Consider the following 17,656-nt stretch of genomic DNA (forward strand, 5'->3'; position numbering starts at 1 on the left):
GCCTCAAGGTTCTGTCCTGGGACCATTGTTGTTCCTCAATTTCATAAATGACCTGTCTGAATTCTTTTCTGAGTGTCACATAACCATGTTTGCGGATGACACTGCAATTACTGTGGTCGACAAAAACGAAGTTGAGTTGTCAGACAAAATAAATAAAATAATAGATAAATTCAGTGCTTGGTGTCAACGTAACAAACTTATTCTGAATAAATCTAAATCTGTTTCAATGAAATCATTTATTAGGAAAAATTTCAGCAGTGACTCTTCCACAATAAATGGTATTCGATCTTCCAGCGAAGTCTTGTTTTTAGGAACGTCTTTAGACGAAAATTTGACCTGGAGCGGTCATATTCAGAAGGTCTGCAACAAACTCAATTCCGCATATTACTCAATCAAACAATTGAAAAACACTCTAGATAATTTTGGATTGATGAATGTCTATTTTTCTATGGCTTATTCTCACATCAGCTTTAATATCATTTCTTGGGGATGTGCAAGGGAATTTCCACGAGTTTTTGTTGCTCAGAAAAGATTGCTGAGACTAATTTTTAATATAGATTTTCAAGATAGTTGTAGACCAATTTTCTTAAGAGAGGGCCTATTGACGGCACCTTCTTTATTTATCTTGAAGTGTGTCACTTTTGCCCGTAACAATATAACTGAATTTGTCACAAATGCGGATATACATGGTAGAGACACCCGTCATGGGAAACTGTTAAAAACCCCCTCACACAAAACGGCTCACTTTAGATGCTCCCCACCATTTAATACAACAAACTGTTATAATAATTTGCCGGCATCTATTAGAAAAATCGAGTCAGATAAACTTTTTAAAATTGAGGTGAAGAAACTTCTCTTACAGAAGTGTTACTACAGTCTTGAGGAATTCTTGCACGACACTTTTTCATGACATTTTGAGAGTATTTGCTAGAGCTTCTCCGATTTTTTATATAATACTTCTATGTTGTGAAAGTTTGTGGACGTGAATCATATTTATTGTTTTTGTATTGTTCAACTTCTGTAGTTTTATTTTTGTTTTTTAATTATGACTTAGCACATGTACTCAATGTACCAAAGTGTCAAATAAATAAATAAATAAATAAATAAATCATATAATGTTTCATTTTCCCAATATAACCGCTTTATATCTAGTACATGTCGGCAAGGCTTTTGTCATTCCTTGAAAGTTACATTTTTTTGGGACACGTTGTTATCGACAGTAGCCCAAATAAGTTCAATGGGGTTCAAATCCGGATGGTAGAGTGGAAGTCGCAAAACATTATGTCCGTGTTCAAGCAAAACCTCAGCAAATTTGTATCTAATATAATGCTTTTTATTTACTTTGATCAACTCGTATAATTCAGGTTTGAGCATGTTAGGGGTGAAAATAATGCTTTTTTCGTGCAACCACCGTGTCAGCCTTTCTTGAATTTGTGTTGGGAGCTGGATTGATTTGAATATTATGGTATGGAGCATTATCGGTCACGAATACCGAATTCACCATTTACTATAATTTTCAGAATTCATTTGTGAAAGATAATCCCCTGATGTTGTGCCTGATTTAAATATAAGCCGATAATTAGGTATAAAGCCCATGTCACCTCCTGCATGGACAATAATGAGTATTGTGCCCTTCGCAATATTTTTGAATGACCCTTTGGTTGATTCTTCCGTCCAGTTCTTGGAAGATGTATGTCCACTATGAAGGTGTGTTTAATCAAGAAACACAGTTGGTCGCTGTTGTCTACGAAAATAATTGTTTTTTTGTAAATACTTGATTCTCAATACTTTAATGTCCATTTTCTCCATTATTTTTTTTCCATTATTTTCAGTCCTTCTTCATTTGAATTTTTTTTTTAATTCTACGAAGAGATGTTTCGGAAGCCTGACTCTTGATGACTGGTTTTTTGTTAGACGATGACATTTTTTCAGAAACAACACAAATTAACCCGGCAATGCTAAACGCCAACAGCATTGGAGTACAATGCTGCATAAATGCAGAGTATTTGTATGTTTTGCAAGAGCTGTAGTGGGGATTATTTTGAAAATGAGTTTGCGCGCATGGGGGTGGGCTCGCCATCACGTTTGGCGCTTACTGTACCTTGCTACGATAATGTTTGCCGGAGTAGTAGACGAAACGTCTGGTATAAACAGCTGGAGACCACAGCTAATGAATTCGGAAAAATTGAACTATTTCTTTAGCGAAATGGTAATAGTTCTGCTTGCTGTTTCAGCCGAATTTAATTCATCGATGTTTTACTCAAATTTCTGTGGTAGATTTTGCATCCATATTGATTTCTGAAGAGAACAGTGGCAGACGCGTATTGTTTTCTGAAGTTTTACAATACAAATGAGTTTCTATAAAGATTACGGCAAAAATGAAACGGAAATCTATGAAAAATACATTTTACACCATGAATGTTGCGAAAAAGTTTACTCTATCTCAAGATAATTTGAGAGAAGCATACTTTCTTTATACCATAGAGTTCTGTTTCGATTTTGGAAAGTAGGTTTGTATGGTAACTACGAGGTCTGTTCAAAAATTAAGGTGGATTTTCAATTTTTGCAGGCACGTACATTTGTTCAGCCATTTTTATATATTTTTATGCTGGTACACTCATCTTGAACACATTATGTTCACAGTTTCTGCTGTTTAGCATGTTTACTTTGTTGGTGGGAGGTATAAAAGTTAGTGTTTTGCGTGTTCGGCTATTTTCTGCTACAGAAAAAAACGGAATTTGCAATGAATTTTATGTAAATGTAAATGATGATTGTTGGGAAAATGTTTACAAGTGGTACAAGCGTTTCACAGAAAGTCGAGAATTTTTTGGCCAAAAACAACAGCGTAATTATGCATCAGCCACCGTATTTACCAGATTTGGCCCACTGCGATTTTTTTTGTTTCCAAGATTGAAAGGACCCATAAAAGGACGGTGTCTTGCGACGATTGAGGAGATAAAAAGCGAAACGCTGAGAGAGCATATCAAAACTGCTTCGAGCTTTTAAAAAGAACACTGGCACAAGTATATTATATCTGAGGGGAAGTATTTCGAAGGTGACACAATAGAAGTTGATGAAACATGAAAATTCACCAACTTTTGAACAGACTGCTTATGATGAAAATAAACATTTCTTTAAAGGGTTCCACTACGAAAATTGTTTCACTTTGATGAAAGAGGGGTAATATCAAAGAATTTTTAAGGTAGGAGACCCGAATTCAGACACTGTCCTAAATTCCGACACATTTCTGTTTAAACGACTGAAATAAGAAATTTACAAAATATAGATACATGTTAAGACATCTGATGATAAAATCCAACATTAATTAATTAGGTCAAGATTAGTTTTCTACCTTACCGACATTGTCATGATCGGGACCTAACCTTAAAGTTGGATGGTGACTCTAAAGTATTTCTACTAAGGTAAGCAGCTTTCGACAATAAGTTTCTTAGCCACAAGTCACCACTGAATGAGTAAATGTGAATAAACTTCATGGGGTTGAATATAAAGTCTTCAAATTTCAATATAAATAGGGTTTACTGTTAGTATAATTAACGAATTCATAAATGTAAATAGTGTAATGGGGAATGTTCCCCAATTTGGGTTATTACAGCAAATGCAAGTTTGAACAAAATAAAGTTGAGTTTAATTCATGAGTTTTTCAAATTCACTTCGAAAAGTATTCAAATTGATGTTTCAAATGTTGGGTTTTGATTTTTAAAGGGATTTGTTTCTAATTCACATATTGGCAACAGCGCCTATATCAAGTTGAAATAATTCATACGTACCTAGAAATTCTACTTTAAAAACGGAAAGTTATCTTTATAAATCAACAATTAAGGCAAAATATAAATTATAGTTCAATATCACCTCCACAAGCCACATAAACAACAGTTGTTTTGTTATTTATTTATATATAGAGGAAGATAGGTTAGGTGCACAAAATGTCATATGTCACAGAATGTCTCGGAACTCGGAACATAAGTAATCAGAACAGCACGCCTCTGAAATATGTCATCTTTGTTTGTCTCAGACAGGTAACAGATTCATTGTCCTTTATTAGCTATAACCGATGTTGCCAAATGGTGAAATAGAAACGAATACCTTTAAATGTTGAATGCATTATTTCATTCCTCTTTTTTAAGTATTCAAATAATTTTTTAAAGAAAAAGGTTGAAATGATAAGTTTAAAATGCGTTGTTTTAGAGCTCTTTCATGGAAACTACTTGATTTTCGTCACGAGGTACAAGTAAATTCGTGTGTTTCCCAAATGAGACAATGGGTGTCGGAAATGGGTACATCTGATATTTGGTAGATATGTTTCTGTTTCTTTCTATTTGCATGAAATAACATAGGTATATACCGTTTTGTATAGCAAAGTTCCTTTTAGAAATCGTATCCAAATTCCGACACAGGTGTCAGAGTTCGGAACTTCAACTGTCTGAATTATGTTCGGTTTATGTAAACGAGTATCCTCCATTATTTTCACGTTAAGATATAAGCCATTTGCGATATCTTGGGCCTTATATTTAGCCAGATTTTCTGAACAAATGCTATGAGTTTATGGGTGCAGATTGGACAGGTAATATTGAAAATAAGAGTTTATATGACATTTGATACAAAATGTACCAAAAATCAGGATTATCCCAAGACAAAGAGAAACCACTAAAACAATATAATAGAGATACCAGAAGGCCTGATTCCAGAAGATGGATGGGAGAATTTAGTTCAATTTGAAGCTGAAAGTAGTAAAACCGCAGTAGACATTATTATTGGTTCCAAGGAAGAACCTGATAAAGAAAATATACTAGAAAAGGAGAAAACCATTGACGAAATAATTGAGGAAGAAAATGGTGGAAATAGATAAACTATTGGGAGGGGAATTAGTCAATGAAGCAGAAATTGGGGATAGTCGCAGTAATACTGAACATTCTCGAGTTCTACCAGGAGTGGTTATACCATCTTCATTCAAAAACTCTTTATTCTGGCCTGAACCAATCAAAAAAGTGAACAAGAGGAACAGTAGGGTTAAAGTCCCTTCTATGGTCACCTTCGATGCTTGAAGAGGACGAGCAGAAAAAATAGATTCAAGAAAAAGAGGATAGAAAAAAAGAAGGGAAGAAAACAAAAAATTGCGCCAAGAAAAAACTAAGGAACCCAGAGAAAAATATATAAGACAAAATAAAGGAAACAACACAACAGAAGAGGAAAAATAGTGAAGAAGACTTATCTCAGGGTCACGAAGAAACGGGAAATGACCGAATCGCCAACGAAAGTGACAAATAATGTTCATAGAGTACTTAAGTAGCTTTTACTATATAAGAATTATTGTAGGTAATGGAATAGATGATGAAATAAAAATTGGTGATTTTGTTATTGTCAACTATTTTGAGCACTGCACAAATCACGAATAAAAACACTGAAAAATGGTTGGCTAATACAATGGCTAAGTCTGGTGGATGGTGGAAGTGACCAAATACCAAAGATGAGATTTGGTATGATCATCATGAAATTGTTAAGAAGATCAAGCCTTCTGTTGAAATTACTAAAAGAGGATTGTATGCAGTTGAAGAAATAAAGTACCATATATGATGTCAGAATGCGTTTGTGTTATTTTTGCATCAACCTTTCAATGATGGGAAGTTTTTGTTCTCTGTCGAAATAATGTTTCTCAAATGTCTGATACAGGGTCACCGTCTGAATTAGGTTCACTGACCTGTCTGATTTTTAAACAAACTTTCCTCCTACTGTCGGAAATAGGTGTTATTGGGGTATTCATAATAAAATGTGAATAAAATTATTGTAGACAGAGTGGCTGCTCACTGTTTTGAGATTCAACTCAGCACACCTCGAACTTCTTTGTTTAAGAAGTCTCCCATTTGGAGAACTGCGTTTATATGGAATAAACTTCCTGAGAACGTTTCTCCAAATAGATTTAATCTCCAGCAATTTAAATCCAATGTAAACCGTTCCTTTCGCACAGGCACCGATCTGAGAGCGGTGTCTGTGTGCCTGTGAGAACGAATATTTTTGATAAATCCTGGATTATCATTCTCCACAACAGATTCAATACCCCTGGAGCATAAGGAAATAACAACTTATCGTCGTATGATCGTTATTATAATTCATCATCTTTATCATTTTGTGAAACTACTCGTTCTCAATCCAGATGCTTTAATGGAATCTCCATTCCTATAATACTTATTTACAGGTCTTAATTTTCTTTAAACGAACATTCACCATGAAAGACCTCATACTACCCATTAACATGAGAGTAAGACCAGCAAAAATGCCGAAAGGCATTAAAAGTTAATTTTCGTAATAACAACATACGTTAACAGCTTTCTCCGCAAATGAAGTTGAATATTAATCTTCTTTGTCGGCCTCTTCTGAAAAAGGAATGAATATACTTTTTTGCTGGAATTATTCATGAAAAACAATTCAATTGTTATGGTAATTCTGAAGCACCCATGTAAACTCTCATCGAAAATTGGAGAATTTGTCAATGATTTTTTTGTACATAGATATACGAGGTTGGTTGAAAAAATAAGGTGATTCTTCAAAGTCGCAGGCTACGTATATTCGATTACCGATTTTTTTACGTTGGTACACTCGTCTCGGACAATGTTCACAGCTTCAGCTGTTCAGTATGTTTAGTTTGTTGGTGAGAGGAATAAAAGTTAGAAGTGCTTCATAACTGGAGACGAATCATTGGTACCTAGATGGTTAAAACATCGAAACCAAAGTCCAATCGTGTCAATGGAAGAGCCCAGTAGGACCAAGACCAAAGAAAGCACGCCAAGTTCGACAAATGTCAAGGTTTTGCTCACTCTTTTCTTTGATTACCATGGCATCAGAAGTTCTTGCTACATAGCCGTACAGTCAATAATGGGCATTATCTTGAAAATATAGATAGATAGATATTTATTTAACTATGTAACTCATACATGATATGGTTTATAGCAAGTCAATCACAATTAATATATCATATTGAATGAATATATAATAACATTATCTGAAAGTCTTCAGGTATACAATATAAAATATATCACAATCACATAAATTGGGTAATACACGTCAAAATTGAATTTTTGTCTGAATAAACTCGTCTCTAGAATAAAAACAATGTTCGAGAAGATAATTTTTTACATTAATTTTGAACAATTTCTCGTTCATGGATCTAAATTCGCAGGGCAATTTATTGTATAGTTTAAAATCTAATGAATTTTTCTCAGATTTGGACAACCTGTAACGTGGCAATACTAAATCATCAGCCGTAGCAGCCCGGGTAGTGTAATGATGCAGGCCAGAAACTTTTTGTATATTCTGCCTTTCTGAATGGATTTCTAGTAAATTTTGGTATATATACACACAAGGGAGTGGTAGAATCCTCATTGTTTTGAACAGTGGTTGACAGTGGTCTCTATACCTAGCCCCAGCTAATAGTCTTATTGCGCGTTTTTGTAACCTGAATATTTTTGAGGAATCAACAGCATTACCCTACAGAATCGCACCATAGCTGATCACAGAATGAAATAATCTAAAATAAACATTTTTTAACATGCTCGAATTGAGGCAGTACCTGAGCTGTCTAAGCAAAAATAAGAGACTGGATAGTCTCTTACTCAATATATCTATATGAGGAGTCCAGTTCAAACGATCATCTAAAACAACCCCAAGAAATTTACAATGCTTACCTAACGTGATCTGATTATTAAAGGAAATTATGAGGTTTTGTGTATTCCCTTTATTCAGTCGAAGGTTATTGGCAGAGAACCAAGCTTCCGCTTTAGTCATCAAGGTTTCAGCATTATCAAGAAGACGTGAAATGTTGCTGTTTGAACTGATGAAAGAGGTATCATCCGCAAATAGGACAATTTGACATTTCGTCCTCATGTGAAAACATAGGTCATTAATGTAGATGATAAACAACAGGGGTCCAAGAACAGAACCTTGCGGTACTCCATGTTATGTTATGAGGAGCCACCGTATTCACCAGATTTGGTCTCCTGCTACTTTTTCCTATTCCGAAGATTAAAGAGACCCATAAAAGGACGGCATTTTGCGACGACTGAGTATACAGTCATAATGTAGGTCATCATTCCAAAAAAGTTGAAAGAATTACAACTTCTACTTGAAAAAACTAGATATCGTTGAGTGGCTTCGACAAGAAATATACTATTTGATGAAACTACGCTTGAGAAAGAACAATTGTCCATTGTATATTCAAATAAAGCTCGTTTCATGAAATGTACAGGGTGTAACATAAGTACGATGAAATATTCAAGTACAGTGCTTCGTTTCGGGGATGAAGCGTGTTGAAATTGAATTTTTTTGTTCGTTTTTTGAAAATAACTATTGCAAAAAATAACTTATTGGCACGAAGTTTGGTACCCGAGTTTTTTGTGACAAGGAAAATCATAATTTCATATTAATTTTCGTGTAACATCTAGAGGGCGCTGCGTACGCTATCATTATTTATTTCAAATTGCCCTAACTTCTTTGACAGTAATGCCCTAATTCCCACACTAAGTATGTATGTGGTGGATCTCGTCAAAATCAACAACTTCTTCTAATAAAATGTTTATCAAAAAATCTTTCGTTTTCGAGATACAAATTGTTGACATTTTTCAAAACATGGCTGGTTTTTGTCATTAGTTTCTTGCAATTTTAGTTATTTTCATCAAACATTTAAAGGAAAAAGTTGTTTATTTTGACGAGATCCACCACATACCTACTTAGTTTTTGCCCTAGGAGCTAAGTAATATGCATCGATATAGAAAATTTTGGAAATATCTTGAAAACAATCACCTCTAGCGTTGTTGAGGTAGTGTACCTTTTTTACTTTAAAAGAGGTGTGGGAATTAGGTTTTTTCATAACCAGTGCCAACAGTTTACTGTCAAAAAATTTAGGGCACTTTGAAATAAATAATGACAGCGTTCGCAGCACGAAATTATAATTACCTTCGTCAAGAAAACACCTGGTACCAAGTTTCGCGCAAATAACTTATTTTTTGCTAAAGTTATTTTTCAAAAACGAACAAAAACATTCAATTTCAACACCCTGTAACTCCGAAACGAAACATTTCCGGTCACAAGTTTATATAGTTTTTTTTCTTACAATTGTCTCAGGAATACGTCACTCGAATATTTTAAGGACATACCAAAAAATATACTTGTCCCCCCCCAAATCTGCGAACTCGTGAAAAAAATTGAAAATCGCTCCGACTCATCGCTTTTTATTTCAAGGTTGAAAACTTTCACCAAATATATCATTATTGTGTTGTCAACCCCCTCATCCCCAGCACTTCCTACATCAAAATTTTCAGTGAGACTACTATAATTGTGACACAGCATTTTGAAGGGAATTCAATCCCAAATACATTGGTGTACTGAAATTAAGGATTGATCATATGTTGTTGAAGTTTCAATGAAAACAAAGTTTTATCAAGATATTTTTATCACCTAAAATGTAATTATCGTATGAAAGGTTCAAAATGTGAACCATGCAGCTCCTCATAGAAGTATAAGCGATTTTCGAAATGTCATTGCACATTTCTCAACACTTCTGGAGTCACTACACGACACTCCACAACAATTCTCCTGCGTAGATCATCAAGAAAATTTGGCTGTTTAATACAAACTCTGGATTTCAAATGACCTCATAAAAATGTCTGTTGGTGATAAATCAGGAGATCTAGCCGGCCGTTCTATTGGTCCACGCCATCCAATCCATCTTCCTGTGAAATTATCATCTAAAAATTGAAATGCAGGTGCTACAAAATGTGGAGGAGCCTTATCTTGTTGGAAAGTGAGCCGACCTTCAAGTGACCTATCATCGTCTTCAAATAACTGAGTGATTCTAGGGTTTACATTTGTATCAAGAAGTTCAAGATACGTTCGTCCGTTGAGGTTACCATCAATGAAATATGGACCTACAATATGGTCTCTCAGAATACCAGCCCAAACACTCAATTTCTGGGGAGTTTGTGAATGAGTCTCCAATGGAAATATACGTCACTCCAATATCTGCAGTTATGCCTGTTCACATGTCCATTTGATTCGTATACTAATCGTCGGAAAAGCACACATTGTAGAGGTAATTATTGTCACCAATCAATAATTGACTCATGATTTCACAAAACTCTGTACGTCTGTCAGGATCATCTTCATTTAATTCCTGTACATTCTGCATTTTATAAGGATGGAATTGCTTCTTTCAGAATTCGATGTACGCTGCTTTCAGAAACCCCAAAAATAGTCTTAAGTTGTCCTAAAGATTGAATATTTTCCGTCACTGTATGTCCTACAACTGCAACAGCGACCCCTTCATTTCTCATAGGCTTCTCTCATTCATGTTTTTTTATTCAGCACTGATCCCAACTCCATGGACTTGAATCACGTACTGATATGGGTTTTTCTGGATGAATTTCATTGAAAATTCGAGCCGTAGCTCTAGCACATCATCCATTTTCAAAATACGTAGCTACAATGGATATTCTCTCTTGTATAGTATAAACCATTTTCGAAAGTTTCCAAATTGTTGAATGAAGTGAATCAAATACATCAATATACCAAGGCTTCTACAAAGATTTGCGTATACAAAAACACACAGCGACATATTTTTTCATGAAAACGTCTGTATCACGTTCTAAACTATTATTTCTGAAAACATATTATTTTTTAATACAGTGGCGTACCCACAGTGAATCTTTCTTACGATGATAACATTTTCAGTGATGAAAAATAAAAATATCTTGATGAAACTTTGATTAAAACTTCAACAACACTTGATATATCCTCAAGTTCAATACAGCGATGTATTTGGGATTGAATTCCCTCCAAAATGATGTATCCCACTTATAGTGGTCCCACTGAAAATTCTAAAGTAGGGGTGCTGGGGATGAGAGGGTTGACAAATGATGATGTATTTGGTGAAAGTGTTACCCCTTTGAATGAAAGTCGACGGGTCTTAGTGATTTTCATTTTTTTCACGAGTTCGTAGATAAGGGGGGTGACACGTTTTAGCTGGAACACACTGTATATCAGAACTGCATATCTGATGCAGACTACTTCTGAGGAAAGAAATTGATGAACGAATGAATAGTTTTTTGAAAAAAATGAGAATTTTGCTTATTTTTTGAACAGAGTATGAACTGTAAATGAAGTTGTGGATAAGTTAATAAAAATGAACATAAGTTTGGAATAAAACAAAACGGATAATCATTAACATTGGATTAGTATACAGAGAATTTCATACAGCAAACGTGTTGTAAGAAGATTGCTTCGATCAAGTGATTTAATGAAAGAAAATATCAAACAACACAGTTATTTCCTAATCGAAAGGAATACTTATAGTTTGAATTCTCAATTGTATTTATAGATGTGGTAAAGAAGACGAAATTATGTTTGGGCTCTTATATCTAATCGTGTTAGTATTTGAGTTTCTCAAAAACAGTACTGTGCCGGGAAAAGGGGCAAAAAACAATTAGGAATTTTTGGTTGTACCAAATACCTAAATATTGAATGACTTTTGTTTAAATTGGATACAGGCAGATTTATGTGCTTGTTGTAACTATATGGAGACTGTAGAATCTGAATGTTTAGATCTGATGAATAATATTACTGAACTGAATTATACAATATAATATTCTAAAAAAAGTATTTCTTGTTTCAACTCGATTTTCGGCAAGCTATTAATTTTTTTTTCATATATTTCCACCAAAGTATTTGAAAACTGTAGAATAGATTTCAGCTAGTGTGGGATTATCATGATTTTTTTTTCACATCCAATCAATGAAATATGCTTATTTTCTGAATATTTTTACATTCCGTTGACATCTCATCTGAACGTCATTAGTCATTTCATAACAAACTCTTCAAATGAAAAAGAAAAAAATATAAATTGACAGTTGGAACTGACGAGTTCCAGAGAGGTTCTGAGGCAAGAGGAAAAGTAAATGAATAACAGATGACTGAGAATCTATCAGAAATTGATATGAACAGAAACATATCAATAAATTCATGTGTAATAGTGTTTATGTGGGACAATGTGGCCGAAATTTCTCAAAACGGTATGCTGAACATGAAAGGTCCTTCAGACAAAGTAGAAATCATTCGACGTTTTTAAATCCATCCTTGAAATGAAACCACAATTTCCCTAATCTCAACGATACGGAAATTTTGCACTAGGAGGGCAAGGGTTGGAAACTGAATTATTTGGAATCCTTGGAAATTCATAAGTATAAGCATACAGGGTATACCCTACTAAATGACTTAATCGAGCTAGTCTACTCGCTGGTTTTCAGAGTAGCGTACCCACATTGTCACAGGTAAACAAAATTCAGGTAATAAAGTCATTAAGGACCGTCTGTATACCGACAGTAGTTGTATATGTATATAAGGGTGTACATTGTTAATTGCTTCAGCTTATTGTATTGGTTTGAAAATGTCCTTATAGGACGACACTGCAGTAATAATAGTTACAAATACAAGTGCTGTAAAAACATAGAAAGTTTAGTTCTCATTTTCCACAAACGTATACGCAGATTTTCAACTGGAGACATCTACACTGAGAAAAAAAATTGTTCTTATTTTTTCAAATATTAGTAGATAATAAATTTGTTTTAATCTGTAATATATTTTTTCTACTTCACTTTCATCGATTTTTAGAACTCTCCAGAATGTCTGTATATGGAAGTTCAGAAGATTTTTCGAATCACTTAGTAGACTTTCAGAATAAATAAGTGTTTGGTCATCGGCCATCCCAAAATTTTGATCAGTATATGTCTATATACCAGAACAGGTTCTCAAAATTTTCAATCGAACAAAAAGTAGAGAATTGACTTGAAATTTAATTAATCTTGCCCACATAAACGTATAAATTAACTTTAGTTATAAAATCTGTCTGTTCTGTTTAAAATCTGTTTTTCCGTTAATCAGCTTTCGCCGTCATACGAACGACAACTCTCAGAAGTTGAGAAATTTGTGCGAGCTAAGGACTAACGAGGTCTTACCTTTTAACGTGTGATTCAAGAAGTATTATTTATAGGTTCATTTAGAGAAATCAAGCAACGTTGGTACTTATTATGAGGTATAAAAAAATTAAATGATCGTACAAATCTGAATGGAGTGAAGTACAAAAATTATATTCCAGTAATACTAGAACGAAAAAAAATCAAAAGAGATGGTGTCAGTTACAAATCTGAGTATTATTTATATTTATAAAATAATCATTTTCTCTAAAAATTCCTGAAAATTTGGGAAAAACGTCGTTTTTTTGATTACCTTCAGCTACTTCATTTTGGCTTGTGGACAATGCACGAACTTTTATGTATTTTTTTTTAAATCAGTAACAGCAAAGTGTTTCGTAAGGTGCATATTATTTGGTAATTACTGTTCAAGAGACGAAAAATCATGCAAGAAGAGTTTTTTTAATTGAATTGAATTGACGTATAAAAATCTAATATCACCAGTGGTAATTCTTGTGGTCAGAGAGTTGGTTCTTGCAACAATCTTGGAACAAAAACCTAGTAAATGGGTAATGCCCACTTGTAAGGATTGCTGAAGAATTTTAAAAGTTCGAATTTATAGTACGCGTAACAAAGATGAACATTATTTATTTTCAAATTCTTATGTTTTGGAATTCGACATTTTCATATTCTATACAATTGTATGATCCTTTCAGATCATACAATTATGGTGTAGGAAACGTCAATTACAAGTATATTCATAACAACAATATGTTTATCAAAACAATTATTATTATATACTCACAATATACATTCAAATACATATAAAAATTACACACATTATAAAAGTCTTCCATTGAATAAATAGCCCTCTTCGAGATTCATTTTGGATTATTTGATATCGTAGAAATTTTTCAGAGTAGTAGATAGACAATTGAAAAGTTTTGCTCCGGCCACAAAGGGAGCTTTTCATTGGTTGAAGTCCTATGTTGTTTAATTTTAATTGATTTTCCTGATCTTGTGGGATATCGATGGCACTGAGAATTGGACTCGTAGTCATTCATATTTTTACACGTATAGACCAAACAACCATAAATATAAATTGTTGGGAAAGTCAAAATTTTATTCTGTTTAAATGAGGGCCTACATGATTTGGTTCTACATAAATTGACAATTCAGGGAAGGATTCTTCTCTGAGCTATAAAAACACGATCCGTTCTTGTACAATCTCCCTTCAAGATGACATTGTATGAGAGTGTAGATTGAACAGACACGTTGATCAAAGATTTCATGTCCAAAATCTGACGTAGTTACAATAGTATATAAACGCTGCTGCTAAGTTTTCTAACCACATAGTTTGAATGAAATTTTCAAGATAAATTGCTGTCAATGTGAACACCCAGAAATTTGGTTGTTTCACTTGGAACAATTGACTAAAACTTGTATATGATTAATAAATGAGTTTTTACCAAAGAATTCAATTGATATTGATTCTTCTGCATTAACGACAAGCTTAGTGTCATGACACCATGTCGTGAAATAATTGCTGATGAAATGCAACCTCTCTTCAAGCTCCTCAGGAGTATCTGCTGCTGCTGAAATCGATGTGTCATCGGCATAAAGTACAATCTAGGAGGTTCCAATATACTCTGGCAGGTTATTAATATATAGTAGAAATATTGACGGCCCTTAAATGGAACTCTGGGAAACTCCAAGTGCTACAATTTTCACTACAACACTATAGTCCGTTCATAATTTGTCGATAGCACAAAATGAGGGCCCAAGTCATAAAACGGTCGTAAAACTAGTAAAATCATAGGCGGAGGTTCCTGAGGTGTTTATTCATTGAATATAAAGCTTCAGTTTATATTCGAAACTTGCCTTGAAAGGGTGAAGTTGTTACGAACGAAAATAATTTTTGGTTTAGTACATTTTTTAATCGCATTTAATTTACGGCTCGTTGGTGTTTCGGCGTCTACGGCAGTAATTAACGTCTCTAATATTTATTTTGCGAATTTTGTCCAGTGCGTGAGTAACTTTTTTTCATATTCCTACAAACATATACGTACCTTTCGTTCCTGCTTGTTTTGTTTGATTGCTTGCGATGGCTTCGTCATCATCATCAACATCATCAAGTTTTACACCGGTACTGTTGCGTACAGTCAGTAAGTCTGTCTATTCACCAAGAGAGAAGACTATTGTTTTGAACGTTCACGATGCTCTGGTTTCTCAGAATCCCACAAACACTGTTCAGAACATAATCAAGAATTGTGCCAACATGACGGGCGTAGGGGAGTCAACAATATATAGGTTCCTATCAGAAAGAAAAAAAAAGGTATAGCTAACCCAAATACAAACGAATACTTAAAGAGGGGAAGAAAACCTATTGGAATTGATGAATTTGCCAAAAATGGTATTCGAAGGAAAATTCACGAATTTTTTTACAAAAAAGAAATACCCAACTTAAACAAAATTTTACAAGAAGTTAGAGACGACCCGGATTTGCCTCATGTCGGACGAACCAAATTGTGGCAAGTTTTAAAAGAATTAAATTTCCGGTCGGAGAAATCAGACCGAAAATCACTTTTGATTGACCGGGAAGAGATAATATGTTGGAGAAGAAAGTATCTAAGATCTATACGAAAATTTCGGGCTGAAGGAAGGCCAATTTACTATCAGGACGAAACGTGGGTAAACGCAGGTCATACTCTCACAAAAATTTGGACAGATAAAAATATATCAAGCTCCAGGCAAGCCTTTATGGAAGGTTGGTCTACTGGTATTTCCCCACCCTCTGGTAAAGGCAGTAGATTAATAGTTTCTCACATTGGCAGTGAAAAAGAATTTGCTAAGCATGGTTTGTTGGAATTTGAATCCAAAAGCACAAAAGACTATCACGAGGAGATGTCAGCTGATGTTTTCGAAGAGTATTTTGAGCAGATGATTGAACATATACCACCAAACTCAATTATAGTATTAGATAATGCACATTATCATTCACGACTAGTTGAAAGACTTCCAACGACTGCGTGGAAGAAACAGGATATCATTGACTGGCTGCGGAATAAGTCCCTGCCTTACGAAGATGGAATGGTTAAAGCAAGAACTTTTAAAAATTGCCCGGCAACACAAATCTAAGTTCAAGAAATACGTAGTTGACAAAATGGCGGAAAGACGAAACATCACAGTCCTTAGACTTCCACCCTACCACTGCGAATTAAATCCAATTGAACTCATCTGGGCACAAATGAAAAGCTATGTGGCTAGAAAAAATACGTCATATAAAATACAAGCTGTACGTGAATTGTTATATGAGTCTTTACAACATATTACAGAACAAAATTGGCGAGATGCAGTAAGACATGCAATAGAAGAAGAACAAAAAATGTGGGATCTTGACAATATAATTGATGCGACTGTAGAGACACAACCGCTAATTATTAACCTGCAAGACGACTCGGATTCCGAAGATGATCCTGTTTATTTTGAATTTGAATAGTTTTGTAAGTAATCGTAGTTTATGTCATTTAAAAATAGGTATTAATTAAATAAATGTATCTTTTACAAATTGCAAGTAACTTATTATTTTTGAATAAAATAAAGAAATTTTTTTAAAATAAAAATACAGTTTACAGTACCTACAGTTTAAGAATATTAATATATTTATTTATTTAAAGTAACTAATGTTTTAATCATATACTCTACGACACTGGTCACTCATTTCCACTCAAAATACCTACATAATCGGATTAAAAGTTTTATAGCTGTATTGTATTTCTTCAGATACAAGGTGGGTTAGTCGAAAACATCTTAAACTGCCAGTTTTAGTTTGGTTTTTGTTATTATATCATATTAGCTGGCCTCTCTGTATTTCAGTTCTCTAATGAGGGTCAAACTTGCAGTGAGCTATCAACAAATTATGAACGGACTATAGATAAATCATTATTTTCCGCATGAGTTTACACAGCGATGTTTCGACCCTTCATAGGTCTTATCAGTGGAACTAGGCTGTACCACAAATACTTTGCTAAGTAGCTGCTACTTCTTTCAGAAATACAAATAATTCAACTTTTGGCAAGATTCCAGATTGTCGACAGTTCAGTGTTCCTTAAAACCTCCCCTTCTTACTAAATAGACACAAATGATAAAAATATGTAGCCCCAAAACTGAACCTTGCAGCAAGTAGCAATTTCATGCAATGACACTTATTATCAAAACTTACATTTTGACACGGTAAGCCTCCATCCTGTCAACATAGTCCCTTTTCATGCGACACTGAAACTGAAAACCACTGAAACTCCTGCGAACTCTCGTCAAATGAAAACAAATCTCCGGTAACACAGACTTGTCGCTAGTTAGGAAGTATCGTGTGTCAGTTAAAATGTAGCACTAAAATCGGGCGACTCAACACCAGCACTTTTATATCGCCGCTGATTCTTGAATGATCTCTGCACACATTAACTTTAGTACAGGTGATAATTTCTACGAGAGGTCGAGCTCTATAGAGGATCAGGCAGGTTGAAGTAACGAGAGCAGATATGAGTAGCTATTGACAGATACAGTTTGAGTAGCACTTACTTTTGGTGAATGCATTTTGGAAGAGACATAATGGAGGAGAAAGCCAGCAGAAGTGTGTGTCGTGGAGGGGATCCTTGTGGTACGAAAAATCTTAGTTCTGGAAATAC

The 17,656-nt window shown here is 34.4% G+C and overlaps 1 protein-coding gene across 1 annotated transcript in view; it reads right to left on the reverse strand.

Moving 5' to 3' along the window:
- LOC111514032 (putative inorganic phosphate cotransporter) overlaps positions 1 to 17,389 on the reverse strand; it is a 66,194-nt gene extending 48,805 nt beyond the window's left edge. The window contains 1 exon segment of the mRNA XM_074174555.1: positions 17,194 to 17,389. Within this exon segment, the coding sequence (XP_074030656.1) occupies positions 17,194 to 17,227 (34 nt within the window). The 5' untranslated portion in view covers positions 17,228 to 17,389.
- Between the last annotated feature and the right edge of the window lie 267 nt (positions 17,390 to 17,656).

The sequence above is a fragment of the Leptinotarsa decemlineata genome, unplaced genomic scaffold (assembly GCF_025532065.1).
Source record: "Leptinotarsa decemlineata unplaced genomic scaffold, Ldec_3_MD MMD2_tig00000591_RagTag_RagTag, whole genome shotgun sequence".
NCBI classification, from domain to species: domain Eukaryota; kingdom Metazoa; phylum Arthropoda; class Insecta; order Coleoptera; family Chrysomelidae; genus Leptinotarsa; species Leptinotarsa decemlineata.